General features: G+C 45.1%; 1 protein-coding gene across 1 annotated transcript in view; it reads left to right on the top strand.

Moving 5' to 3' along the window:
- The window catches only part of UBR4 (ubiquitin protein ligase E3 component n-recognin 4), a 129,462-nt gene that overhangs the window by 19,241 nt on the left and 97,945 nt on the right, over positions 1-12,276 (top strand). The window contains 8 exon segments of the mRNA XM_010830224.1: positions 819-978; positions 1,097-1,182; positions 7,857-8,026; positions 9,302-9,527; positions 9,530-9,586; positions 10,227-10,362; positions 11,229-11,308; positions 11,800-11,928. Of these exon segments, the coding sequence (XP_010828526.1) occupies positions 819-978; positions 1,097-1,182; positions 7,857-8,026; positions 9,302-9,527; positions 9,530-9,586; positions 10,227-10,362; positions 11,229-11,308; positions 11,800-11,928 (1,044 nt within the window).

Below are 12,276 nucleotides of genomic sequence, written 5' to 3'. Positions count from 1 at the left end.
TGATTCAGTTCACTCTAGTTAAATTATTACTATTCTTTTGATCACTGCTGTGCAGCTTATCGGAGAAGGCAGTGGCACCCCACTCCAGTACTCTTGCCTGGAAAATCCCATGGACGGAGGAGCCTGGTGGGCTGCAGTCCATGGGGTCGCTAAGAGTTGGACACGACTGAGCAACTTCACTTTCATGCATTGGAGGAGGAAACGGCAACCCATTCCAGTGTTCTTGCCTGGAGAATCCCAGGGACGGGGGAGGCGGGTGGGCTGCCGTTTATGGGGTCGCACAGAGTCAGACACGACTGAAGAGACTTAGCAGTGCAGCTTATGGTATCTTAGTTCCCTGACCAGGGATAGAACCCAGGCCCTTGGCAGTGAAAGTGCACAGTCCTCACCACTGGACCGTCAGGCAATTCCCCAACTGAATTTTAATAGAGAAGTGAAGAACTGGGCATTCCAAATGTGTATAGTGATAATATAGGCTTCAGAATTGAATATATCAGTTATATCTTAGAGCTGGACAAATACAGGACCTTAGAGGAATGAAGGAAATGAGTCTGTCTGTTGGCAAATCCTGTCTTCGTACAGTACTCCGTGAAGTCTGTTGTATTAAATTGATCCACCTTTGTTTGTAATTGGTACAATCACATGAGAAAGGCTGTCATAATTAAACTTAGTCATACTGTCAGTGATTGAAATCTGAGTCTGAGTCACTGTGTTTTTCTCACGAGATCAACGGACGTATTTCACTTTGTGTTTGCATTTAGGGTTTGTGGGGGCTCTGGGCTTATGAACCTGGTATAACCTTTATGTGTTCTTTTTAGTTCTTAGGCCTGGCTTCCAACATTTTGAACTTCATCACCTCTTCCATGCTGAACTCCCGGAACAATTTTATCCGAAACTATCTGAGTGTCTCTCTTTCAGAGCACCATATGGCCACGTTGGCCAGTATCATTAAGGAGGTGGACAAGGATGGGCTCAAGGGTCAGTAGACAGGATATGTGCCTGGCGGGTGTTTTTCTAGCAGCATTTGGCTGCTGGCAGGGTGGTGCACTGTATCAGGCAGGTGCTTGAGTAATTGGTTTTCCCGCGTGTCTTCAAGGTGCGTCAGATGAGGAGTTCGCAGCCGCCCTCTACCACTTCAACCACTCCCTGGTGACCTCAGACCTCCAGCCGCCTAACCTGCAGGTGCGCGCGGCGACTGTTCGGGCCGGGAGCTCTCTCCGTCTGCACTCAGTAGGCTGCGCTTGTTTCTGTAGCTAGGGAACAGTTTGTCTTGGGATCCCCTCCCTGGAAAGAGTGTTGAGAGACTACTTTAGGATGTCCCTCTGCCTGAATTAAGATCATTTCAAGAATATGAGTCCTTGAGCCCCAACTCACTCAGTAAGTTTAAAGAAAAGCAAAAGCTACAAAACCCACTCCTAATAACTAAATAGACAAGGGGGCGTTTTATTAAAAATAAGAAACGGCCAACAATGTAGGAGATGTTGAGCGCCGTTAGTGATCTGAGAGATAAATTAAGGTGCTTGTCTTCAAAGGGTCAGGCCAGTTATAGGAGGTGCGTGTTCTTTTAGTTCTTAGGCCTAGCGTCCAGCATGTTGAACTTTATCACCTCTTCCATGCTGAACTCTCGGCACAGTTTTGTCTGAAACTATGCAAGTCTATCCCTTTCAGAGCACTGTATGGCCGTGTTGGCCAGTATCATCCAGGAGGTGAACAAGGATGGAATCAAGGTCCATGATGTGCTCCCATAGCCAACCCACCACTGAAGTCAAGTCTAGGATCTTGATTGTGGACTTCTAAACCTTGTAGCTTGCTTTTCTCAGTGAAGTAGCTGATATCTGGAATCCTAAATCTTAAATTCCTCATTTCATTAGTTTCATATATGTATTTGCTTTTGGATTTAAGGAATATTTTAAAATTTAAAATTATTTGATTGCTTTTAGCAATGACATCACATTCTGTGCAGTTTTGTAGGCATTTCCCACTTAACATTATTTAGTCCTTTACTATCAGAATTCATTTCTGTAGCTTTTGTTTTGACTGCTGTGTGTATTCCACTGTGTTTGTGACTGCACCGGTTTATTCGTGTCCCTTCTGCTCCAACTGATGAACATTTGGGTTGTGTCAGTCAGATACCATTGTTATTCCAGGTGTTGTATGTTGCTTTGGCTGCACTGACTCTTGCTGAGTGGGGGCTGCTCTGGGTGCCACGCAGGCTGCTCATGGCGACCGCTTCTCCTGTGGTGGAGCAAGCGCTCCCAGCGCTTGGGCCTAGTTGCTGTGCAGCACGTGGATCTTCCTGGACCAGGGATCGAACCCATGTCCCCTGCACTGGCAGGAGGATTCTCAGCCACTGGACCCCCAGGTGTCCTGCTGCGCTCGCCCTTGTGCGTGTCCCCTGTGTGTCCCCTGTTGCAAGTGAGTCTCTTGGGAATATAAGCTGAAGTAGGATCAACAGGCTATGGAGCCCGTGACCTTGAGCAGATAACGCAGTGCTCTGTGTTGTGGCACCGAGGTCTGCTCTCACCAACAGTGTGCCAGGGGCATGGGGATCCACATTCTCTCCCAAGATTTGGCAATGTCATGTCCTGATAATAACTTTATTAGCATAGTTAGAGTTAGTGTTTCTCAGTCTTTAGTGTGCATAAGGATTCCTGGGGAATTTGTTAAAAATTCAGATTCTCAGTTAATGTGACCCCCCTGAATATTCGCCCCCAACTTTCCCCAACCAGCCCCAGTAGAATTTCATTTAGGAGATCTCCAATAATTAGTTCTAAGGTTTTTTTTTTTATCACTCAGAATTTTATTTTTTAACTTTGCAATATTGTATTGGTTTTGCCATATATCAACATGAATCCACCACAAGTAATACATGTGTTCCCCATCCTGAACCCTCCTCCCTCCTCCCTCCCTGTACCATCCCTCTGGGTCGTCCCAGTGCACCAGCCCCAAGCATCCAGCATCGTGCATCGAACCTGGACTGACAACTCGTTCCATATATGATATTATACATGTTTCAATGCCATTCTCCCAAATCATCCCACCCTTTCCCTCTCCCACAGAGTCCAAAAGACTGTTCTATACATCAGTGTCTCTTTTGCTGTCTCGTATACAGGGTTATTGTTACCATCTTTCTAAATTCCATATATATGCGTTAGTATACTGTATTGGTGTTTTTCTTTCTGGCTTACTTCACTGTGTATAATAGGCTCCAATTTCATCCACCTCAGAACTGATTCAAATGTATTCTTTTTAATGGCTGAGTAATACTCCATCGTGTATATGTACCATAGCTTTCTTATCCATTCATCTGCTGATGGACATCTAGGTTGCTTCCATGTCCTGGCTTCTAAGGTTGTTAATGAAAATATTTTTATTTCAGTGGTTTCTCAGAATCAAAACACAATTTAAGGACTTGTACTTGCCCCGAAAGGGGCAAAATCCAGGAACCTATTTCATGAAGTTAAAAAACTGATTCTCACAGGGAATTGGTCCAGTGGCTAGGACTCCGAGCTTGCCCTGCAAGGGGCATGGGTTCCCTGATCGGGGAACTCAGATGCCGCATTGTGCAGCCAAAAAAACAAAACAAAAAAATTCTCACAATCTCAAGCTATTTGAGAAATCCTGAAGCATTTCTTTTGTTGTTTAAAAAGGTAATTGTAAAACCTGTTTACGCTCACTTACTGGTACATGGGAAAAAACTTTTTAGCAGGAAAGAGACTATATCAATAAATAGAGTAGAAAAGCTATTGACCTGTTTAAGGTAAAGAGCAGAAAATGCTTCAGTTATGATATTGCCTGCGATAACTTCTCAGAGTGAAGTTATTGCCAAAATTATCAGCTCCTTGCCCAGATCTGACTTTATCAAGAGGTTTCAAAGGTCATAGATTTGCACTTTTCTTGGCTAAACTTTTATGTCCAAATAATGGGGAAGAAATATTTTTCTTTAGAGAATATGGGTTCTTAAGACTCCTGTGATGATACTGCTCTCTTAGCATTTTAAAAATAATTACAGACCTCATGTGGATGTGTAGCTGGGCTGCCCATAGCTGCTGACGCTGCAGAGGAAGCCCTCAGATCTCCATTTTTCATTCCAGCTCCAGGCATGGAACTGTAAACTGTTTCCCATATTTCACTACTTTGAAGGATAGTCATTGTAGTCTGTCTGCTGTTGAGTCCCCTTCCCTTGGATATTATTTCTTTGGAGTAATGTGCAAAGTTTTCTTACTCAAGATGCCTGATTTAAGTTGCCAGATACACAGTGTCTTGTAAGGGACGTTAATAAAATGTATTGTTACTGTTACTGTTTAATACTATATTTAATATTGCATGTAAAATTATCATAACTGAATAATACTGTTACTATGGTGATCTAGGTTCATTTATAAGTATTCATTGAAAGTTATCCATGTTTCAGGTACTGTTACAGGAACTGAAGAAATAAAAATGACTTGAGTTAGTGTGACTTCATGAGAACGGGGAGACAGGGTAATTAAAGGACCTAGTGTAGAGATCCGGAGAAGGCAGTGGCACTCCACTCCAGTACTCTTGCCTGGAAAGTCCCATGGATGGAGGAGCCTGGTGGGCTGAAGTCATGGGGTTGCTAAGAGTCGGACACGACTGAGCGACTTCACTTTCACTTTTCACTTTCATGCATTGGAGAAGGAAATGGCAACCCACTCCAGTGTTCTTGCCTGGAGGATCCCAGGGACGGGGCAGCCTGGTGGGCTGCCATCTATGGGGTCACACAGGGTCGGACATGACTGAAGCGACTTAGCAGTGTAGAGATCGTGGGAAATTGTTTGAATGAGGTGAAAGACAAGGAGAGTTTAAGAATTTAAGATGCTGCCAAATTTAAAATCCTTAAAACCCAAATGAGACCAGCAGGATGCTCTTGTCTTAATAGAAATAGGGAAATCAGGAAAGAGAGTTGGTTTGGGGATAAAAGGAGTGATATTGAGAACTCCGTGGCACGTTCTTCGGGTTTAAGTCGACTCAGATTGTGTTTCCTCACGCGTCACTTGTTTCTCCAGATTTCTGTTAAACGTTTTTTTATTGAGGTGCAGTTGGTTTACAGTGTTAAGTACTGCTGTACAGTCGAGTGGTTCAGTCTTGCGTATACATTCTTTTTTAGTGTGTTCTTTTCCGTTACAGTTTATCACAGGATGTTGAGGATAGTTTCCTGTTCTGTACAGTTGGACCTTGTCTGTCCATCCTCTGTTAAAGCTCGCGTCCGGCAGCCCCGGCCTCGTGCTCCACCCGTCCTCCAGCCCTCTCCACCTTGGCAACCGCCAGTCTGTCTGCTGTGTCGTGATTCTGTTTCTGCTTCATAGACAGGTTCATTTTTGTCGTATTTTAGGGTCTCCGTGAAAGTGGTGCCGTGGGGCATTGGCCGCTCTCTTTCTGGCCTCGCTTGGCACGGTGATCCCTGGTTGCGCCCCTGTCGCTGCAGTGGCGCTGCTCCGTTCCTGCTTGCGGCTGAGCAGCGCCCCGCGCATGCGCACTGCTCTTGTTTTAGCCATCTGCCGACGGGTGTTGAGGTTGCTTCCATGTCTCGGCTGCTGTGATGCTGCTGCTGGGAGCCTAGGGCTGCGTGCGTCTTTTTGAGTTGTGTTTTGTCTGGATGTATGCGCAGGAGTGGGGCTGTTGGGTCCTAGTTCTGCTTGTAGTGTCCTGGGAAGCTCCATCCCGTTTCCCACAGTGACCGCACCAACTTACATGCTCATGGGTCACTTAGTCACAGTTACTCGGAATGAGCCTTTGGGTTCTTTAGGTGCAGGAGGCACGATTTGCCATTTTCTGTTTTTAAAAATGAGTCATGTCAGCCCTTCAAAGTGACTTTTAGGTCCTTGCAGTCGGCGAGCCTTGGAGTTGTTTGCAGTCAAGAAAATTGAATAGCTGAAGGTGAAGCTCTCCTTTACTACAGGAGTAAGCTGAAGACAGCTAGCGGAGGCATCGTCTATGTGGTTGTATTATTTCCTTTGTCAGTATGTTAGATTCTGTAGTCCTTCTCAATCAAATGAGAAAAACTGTATTATCAGTATTATAAATTTGAATAAAATAGTCACCATTACTGCTTTTGAAAAAAAAACACCACTTTAAATAGTGAAATTTTGAGGTGCCAGAGGGATGATGATGTCTTAGAAAATAGTGGGAAATGTGAGTCTGAAATTCAGGAGTTAGAAACTGAAGATGGATGCTGCAGCTTTGGGGATGGCCCACTGGGCGGCCATCAGTGAAGTGTGAGAAACAGGGAGACGGTGGGCCCAGCAGGAGCGATGAGGCCGAGGCTCCCCTCGGGTGCGGCGGGAGCGGCGGGGAAGGGCGCTTGGAAGGTGTCCAGGGGTGCGTCGGGCCGGGCTCCGCTCTGTCCTGACTCAGACTTGCTCCTTAGGAAGTCAGGTCTTCCTTGGAGCTCGTCAATGCGAGGGGTGGGGAAAGCCGGTTCCTGAGGAGCGTCGGCTTGTTTGTCACGGCTCTGAGCCCTAACCCATCTGACACGAGGCAGACAAGCTCCCTTAGCGGTGGTGAGTGGCAGAGTAGACGCAGCCACAGTCCTCTCGCCGAGCTCCTGGTTTCGGTGTTGCCGTGCTTCCTCTTGTTGCTGTCCACAGAGGCACAGCTTTACAGTCATCAGAACGTCGATGTGTCCCTTGTTTCTGCTTTTTCAACTTTATGATTTTGTATCTGTGTGTGACATAACATATACAGAGCATGTTTTTATGTTCACTGGTCTCTGTGGTTGCCACCACCATGGCTGCATGTGCCTTGATTTTACTTTTTATTACCAGTGGTGCTCCAGTGAAGACTTTGGCCATAGATCAGACATGTTTATTTATTTTTTGAATTGTTTTCTTGAGTCAGGAATGGAGAAGTTAGTCATCATGTCTTTGTTGAGCATAAGGATTAAGAATGTGGGTTTTAGAGAGAAACTTGGCTTGTCGCTTGGTGATCCTTTGGCTTTGGTCATGTTGCTAAGCCACCCTGAGCTCTGGCCCTCAGCAGTGCAGCGGAACACACCGCGTCTGACGTCACAGCTCGAGTGTTTAGTGTCACAGTCTCCATACAGCACTTACCCCACGTAACCCGCTAGTACATGGGAGCTATGCTCGATATCCATGACTTTTTGAACATTATCGAGGAATAGGGTCCTCTCGGATGTTTTTTTACAAGAGTATAATTTAGTTTGGCAGACTTCAAAATTTATCCTATGTCCTGAGGTAACCATGATTTGTGTTTTCTAAAGCCAAATGAGAAAGCAGGCATTTGTCTGGTTTTTCCACTGGCATCCTGCTCAGTTTGTGTGTGTGTTTGAGGAGATAAATTGCAGCTTAGATAACTGAGCTGAAAGTAAAGCTCATTTGAAAGACATGCTACAAGCTACAACTGGAGGCAGAGACAACGACCTGATTAATTCTAGATGCCGTGACATCTTAGAGGCAGAATTCCTCTGCTAATGCTATTAATACAAGTTGTTGGCCCTCTTAAGTTGTTGGAGCTCCCCCTTTGGAGTGTTATTTGTAGTACATAAGTGACTTGAAAGGAAAACTGTTAGCCATTACAGTTGAAGTTTTCTTTCAAAGACACTGCCCGTTGAAACTGACCCTGATTCTGCTGTCTCCGCGCACGTCTCCTTTTGGGGACCTGATTGCTGACACTAGTTAACTGTCTTTGTTAGTGGGGTTAGATTAGTACTTTTGCCTTTGTATTTTTCTCATGTGTGGAATGACCTTTTGGGGCTGCTTCTGAATCTGAATTTCTGTGTCCTCCTTTCTCTAAAGGACTCTTTGTCAGTGTTAAAAAGCAACCTCCTTCCCTGCCTTTTTCCCTAATGGCCTCTTGTATGTCTTTCATGTTAGAACACACTGCTGCAGCAGCTGGGAGTTGCTCCTTTCTCTGAGGGCCCGTGGCCCTTGTACATTCACCCTCAGAGCCTCTCTGTGCTTTCACGCCTCCTGCTCATCTGGCAACATAAAGCCAGCGCTCAGGGTGACCCTGACGTCCCTGAATGCCTCAAAGTTTGGGACAGGTAAGATGACTCCAACAGAAGCCCTACGGAGAAGGCTGCTATTTAAAATTTGTTTGACTGATTTGTAGTTCATTTGCGGCCCTGAGATGGTACTCTGATGATAGGCTTAAAGTGGCAAGGGTGGAGGAGTATGTTTCTGATGGGGGGATTTGGGAGGAGCTGGGGGGCTATTTAAAAAACAGATATACGTAAACTAGGGTCTGGAAACAGAATCTTCCCTTCAGCACATGGAGGATTTGATTGCAGTTATGAGAGAGAACCTGAATCCGGAACATAAACCAGTTTCATCCTGACCTGGTTTTTTGGAAAGAGAGGGAGCAGGGACGCCAACTCTGTCTTGGTTATTTTGCTTTCGACACAAAACCACTTAGAGTGACTTGCAGTCTTTTTTGGACAACTTTTAAAGAATATTTTTACTTGGGGGAAGCTCAGATTAATCATCTAAATCCTCTTTAGATGGACCTGTATTTGCCATTTTTGTTTACATGGTTGGGAATCTTCAAAGCAGTTAGTTTTCCTAAAAGGCTTTGTTTTCCTCTTTCCCAGTCCATGATCAAATAGCTCTACTGCTGGATTTGAGAAATCATAAACCCCCGTGAATGCCAGACATGCACTCTATTTTTCCTGGTGGAATCTTGCAAGAAGGCCAGAAGGTGGAGAGTAGGGAAGTGGTGAGGGAAACCCTTATTAGAATACAAGCCTATCTCCTGATGGCCAAAGGCAGGGAAAATAGCTGGCACATTTATTCCTTTTTTGCATGAAAGGTTTTCTCACAAGTTCTCTAAATAGTGTAAATTATGTGTTGCTTTTTAATGCATTGAGTTATTTTCAACTATTACCATGTTGTGATTTTTAACCTGTAGTATGAATTCTCAAAATGAGAAATAATCTGTAGAATCAGATGACAGAGAAAAAGGTAGTTGAAATGTTTCTGTCTACCTGGACTTATTAATTAAAGAAAAAAAAAAGCCACCTTTTGGAGAGCTTGTAGTTCTTTTTCATTGCCAGAAATGGCAGCGTGGGAGTTAACACTGCTGTGGCCACGGTTAATGTTGTTGAAGGGTTGTTGAAAATGCTTTTGTGGCCAAATCTAGCCTTTTTGTAGCCAAGATTTAATTTTTATCTTCACATTACATGTAGCTTCTTGTCTCCCTTAATTTGTTCTCTTCATGCCTGGGTTTAAGAAATCTGCCTTTTCTGGCACTGGACACTGTAACTCTTGGGGGGTGTTCTGACTTTTCCCTACCAGACATATTCTCCTCTCCTCTGTGGTAGGTTTTTGTCGACCATGAAGCAGAATGCCCTGCAAGGGGTGGTGCCCGCTGAGACGGAGGATTTGAACGTGGAGCACTTGCAGCTGCTGCTCCTCATTTTCCACAACTTCTCTGAGAAAGGCCGGCAGGACATCCTGACGCTCTTTGTGCAGATCACCCAGGAGCTGAGTGCCAGCATGGATGCCCAGATGCGCTCTGTGCCTCTCATCCTGGCTCGCCTGCTTTTGAGATCTTTGATTATCTGCTTCATCAGTACTCCAAAGCCCCCATGTATCTATTTGAGCAGGTACAGAGGAACACGTTCTTTTTGCTTTACAGCTGTTCCTGAGATCTTTGTTATTCTCAAATTATCACGTCCCAAACCAAAGTGACCTGTTCACTTGCGGTTTCGGGTGTCCATTGTGGTGTGTTTAAGCACCCTGAGGAGGACGCCTGGGACTTTGTCTCTCTAAACACTTTATGTTCAGCCAGAAGCGATACACGTGCATTTATTTCATTGGTTGTGTTTGCTGAGATTGGATCACAGGTTCTGTTCACAGGTGTCCTTCTTTGAACTGCCCCACTGTACGTGTGTCGAGCACAGCGCTGTGAGTGTCAGGCCTCAGTTAGTTTACTAGTGGTTCAGTGATGGTCGAGCAGTACATTTTATGGATTAGTAAATTGCTTTGTTTCAGGGAACCAAAATGAGAATGGGAGGGCCGTTTAAGGATTATTACAGGCAGTGTTTCTGACCGTGCTTCATTACACACTGTTCCCTTTATACTCTGGCAAAAAGGTGCTTCCCAAAAGAAGTCACAGAAAAATCTAAAATTTTATTTTGGTTAAGTTTCCCAGACTTTGCTGTGTCAATCTGATATCATGCCTGGAGTGAGAAGCAGAATGTTGACTGTGTCTCTTTCTTAATTTGAATCTTTGTGTTTTAAAAGGTGCAGCATAACCTGCTTAGTCCTCCTTTTGGGTGGGCAAGTGGATCCCAGGACAGCAGCAGCCGCCGGACGACCACCCCTCTCTATCATGGGTTCAAAGAAGTAGAAGAAAACTGGTCTAAGCATTTTTCATCAGGTCAGAAAGAAGACTGTCGATAAGAAACTTCCTGATTCTCATGGGAGGGGCTGAATTTGGAGGTTGGGGCATCCTTGAGAACTTCTGGTCATTGGTATAGTCTGAGATACCTATGGATTCAAAACTCTTGGTGGAAACAGACCCTCACGTATCCCACGTTTTTTTAAAAGCAAAAAAACATCTGAGATGTGAGGAGTTGGAATCCTCTGCTCCTAGTGTGCCGTATGTATATTCTTGCCACTCTGGGTGACAGCGTTCAGATTTCTCTTAGGGACATGGTTCTCACCGAGAGGCTGGTTTCTTTGGGTCATGGTCTTCAGACAGCGGGAGCTGTGGTTTCTCCCCAGTGTTTCGCACATGGCAGCGGTCCATGCTTTTAGTAAGGCTCCTCTCACGTGCATTGCACGTGTTTGCTTGCATCTGAGGGTCGTTAAATATAAAGTGTATTTGGTGGACGTGTTCATCAAGCCCTAACTGAGTTATCGTCACTGGGGTCTCTTAGTGGTTGGCCCCTTTGATATGGGGAGGCAGCATTTAAGACTACCAGTCTCATGATAGTTCTGTCGATTCGTGTGATGATCATAGAACAGAAGTTAACTCCTGGAACAGAAGTTGTCAACTCGGGGAGACGTATTTGGTTGTCACAGCTGGGAGGCCGCTGCTGGCCATCGGGGGATGGGAGCCGGGATGGTGCTCAGCATCGTGTTGTGCAGAGGGTAGTTCCCCTCAGCAGAGAGTCCTCTGGCCCAGAGTGTCAGTGGGTCATGCCAAGCGTGGGAAACCCTGGTCCAAAGTGTCTTTTTGCTTTTCGTACTTGTTTGACTTAAGAGTGGAACCGTTCTTTCAGTAAGCACATTGCTTTTCAGATGCCGTCCCGCAACCCAGATTCTACTGTGTCCTGTCCCCAGAAGCCTCAGAGGATGATTTGAACCGACTTGATTCTGTGGTACCCAGAATTTAAAAATCCCGTTTTGCATGTGGGTTAGGTGGTGTCCACCAAAATCAGGCTATTAGGAGGAAAGGGAATGATGTAACTTTCTGTAAGGAGTGAATTTAGTCTGTATTAGGATTTGAGCTTTTTCTAAAAGGAAAATGTTTTGAGATTTATTTGCTGGACTCCAATTTGGCAGTAGGGGATGTCCTTCCTGGCAATTGACATCTCTGACAGATTATTTCTAAAGCTGTCTGTGTTAGCGTTTTCACAGGCAGCTATTTTAATGGACAAAATAGTTGTTTCAGTCTAATGCCTGCACTTGTGTGCTCACAATATAATCCATAAGCTGAGTTGGTCCATGAGGGGGACTCTAGCTGCAGTGAGACATTAATAACTGTTTGGAATGAGCTGTTTGTCAATCCTGAGGTTAAGTGGTAGTGTATGGGTAGTAGGAAAAAATATTTCACAAAATAAGAGAAAATGATTGTCTGTCTTGATATTAGGCCTGTGATGTCCTCTTCTCCAAGCTCGTCAAGTATGATGAGCTGTACACTGCATTGACGTCCCTGCTGGCAGCTGGGTCCCAGCTTGATACAGTCAGGAGGAAGGAAAACAAGAATGTAACAGCCCTGGTAAGACCATGGCAGCCTGGGCTAATTATGAAGGGTTTGGCATGTGTCTGACTATTGGGGAGCAGTCTACCAGGAATTTCCTTCTGGGATCTAGTCAGCCTTTTTGGCTTTTCTTTTTGGTTAACATTGAGAGGAATGTGACTTTGAGAGGAAGGGTCACCTCAGTTCTTATCTCCTGATGTACCTCCTGAGTGCTGGTTGATATATGATATTGGAAGTGGCCCCATGAATGTGTCTCGTACCTGTAGGATTCATAACAGCAGTTAAGACCACAGAAAGGGCCTGCTGAAGGCAGTGTCTTGCTCTCTTTCAGTCACTTGGTAAATTACTGGGGAGCCAGGGACTGAG

The sequence above is a fragment of the Bison bison genome, unplaced genomic scaffold, assembly GCF_000754665.1.
Source record: "Bison bison bison isolate TAMUID 2011002044 unplaced genomic scaffold, Bison_UMD1.0 scf7180017864516, whole genome shotgun sequence".
Classification (NCBI taxonomy): Eukaryota; Metazoa; Chordata; class Mammalia; order Artiodactyla; family Bovidae; genus Bison; species Bison bison.
Note: the sequence above shows the minus strand (reverse complement) of the source record. Positions and strands in the feature narration are given on the sequence as shown.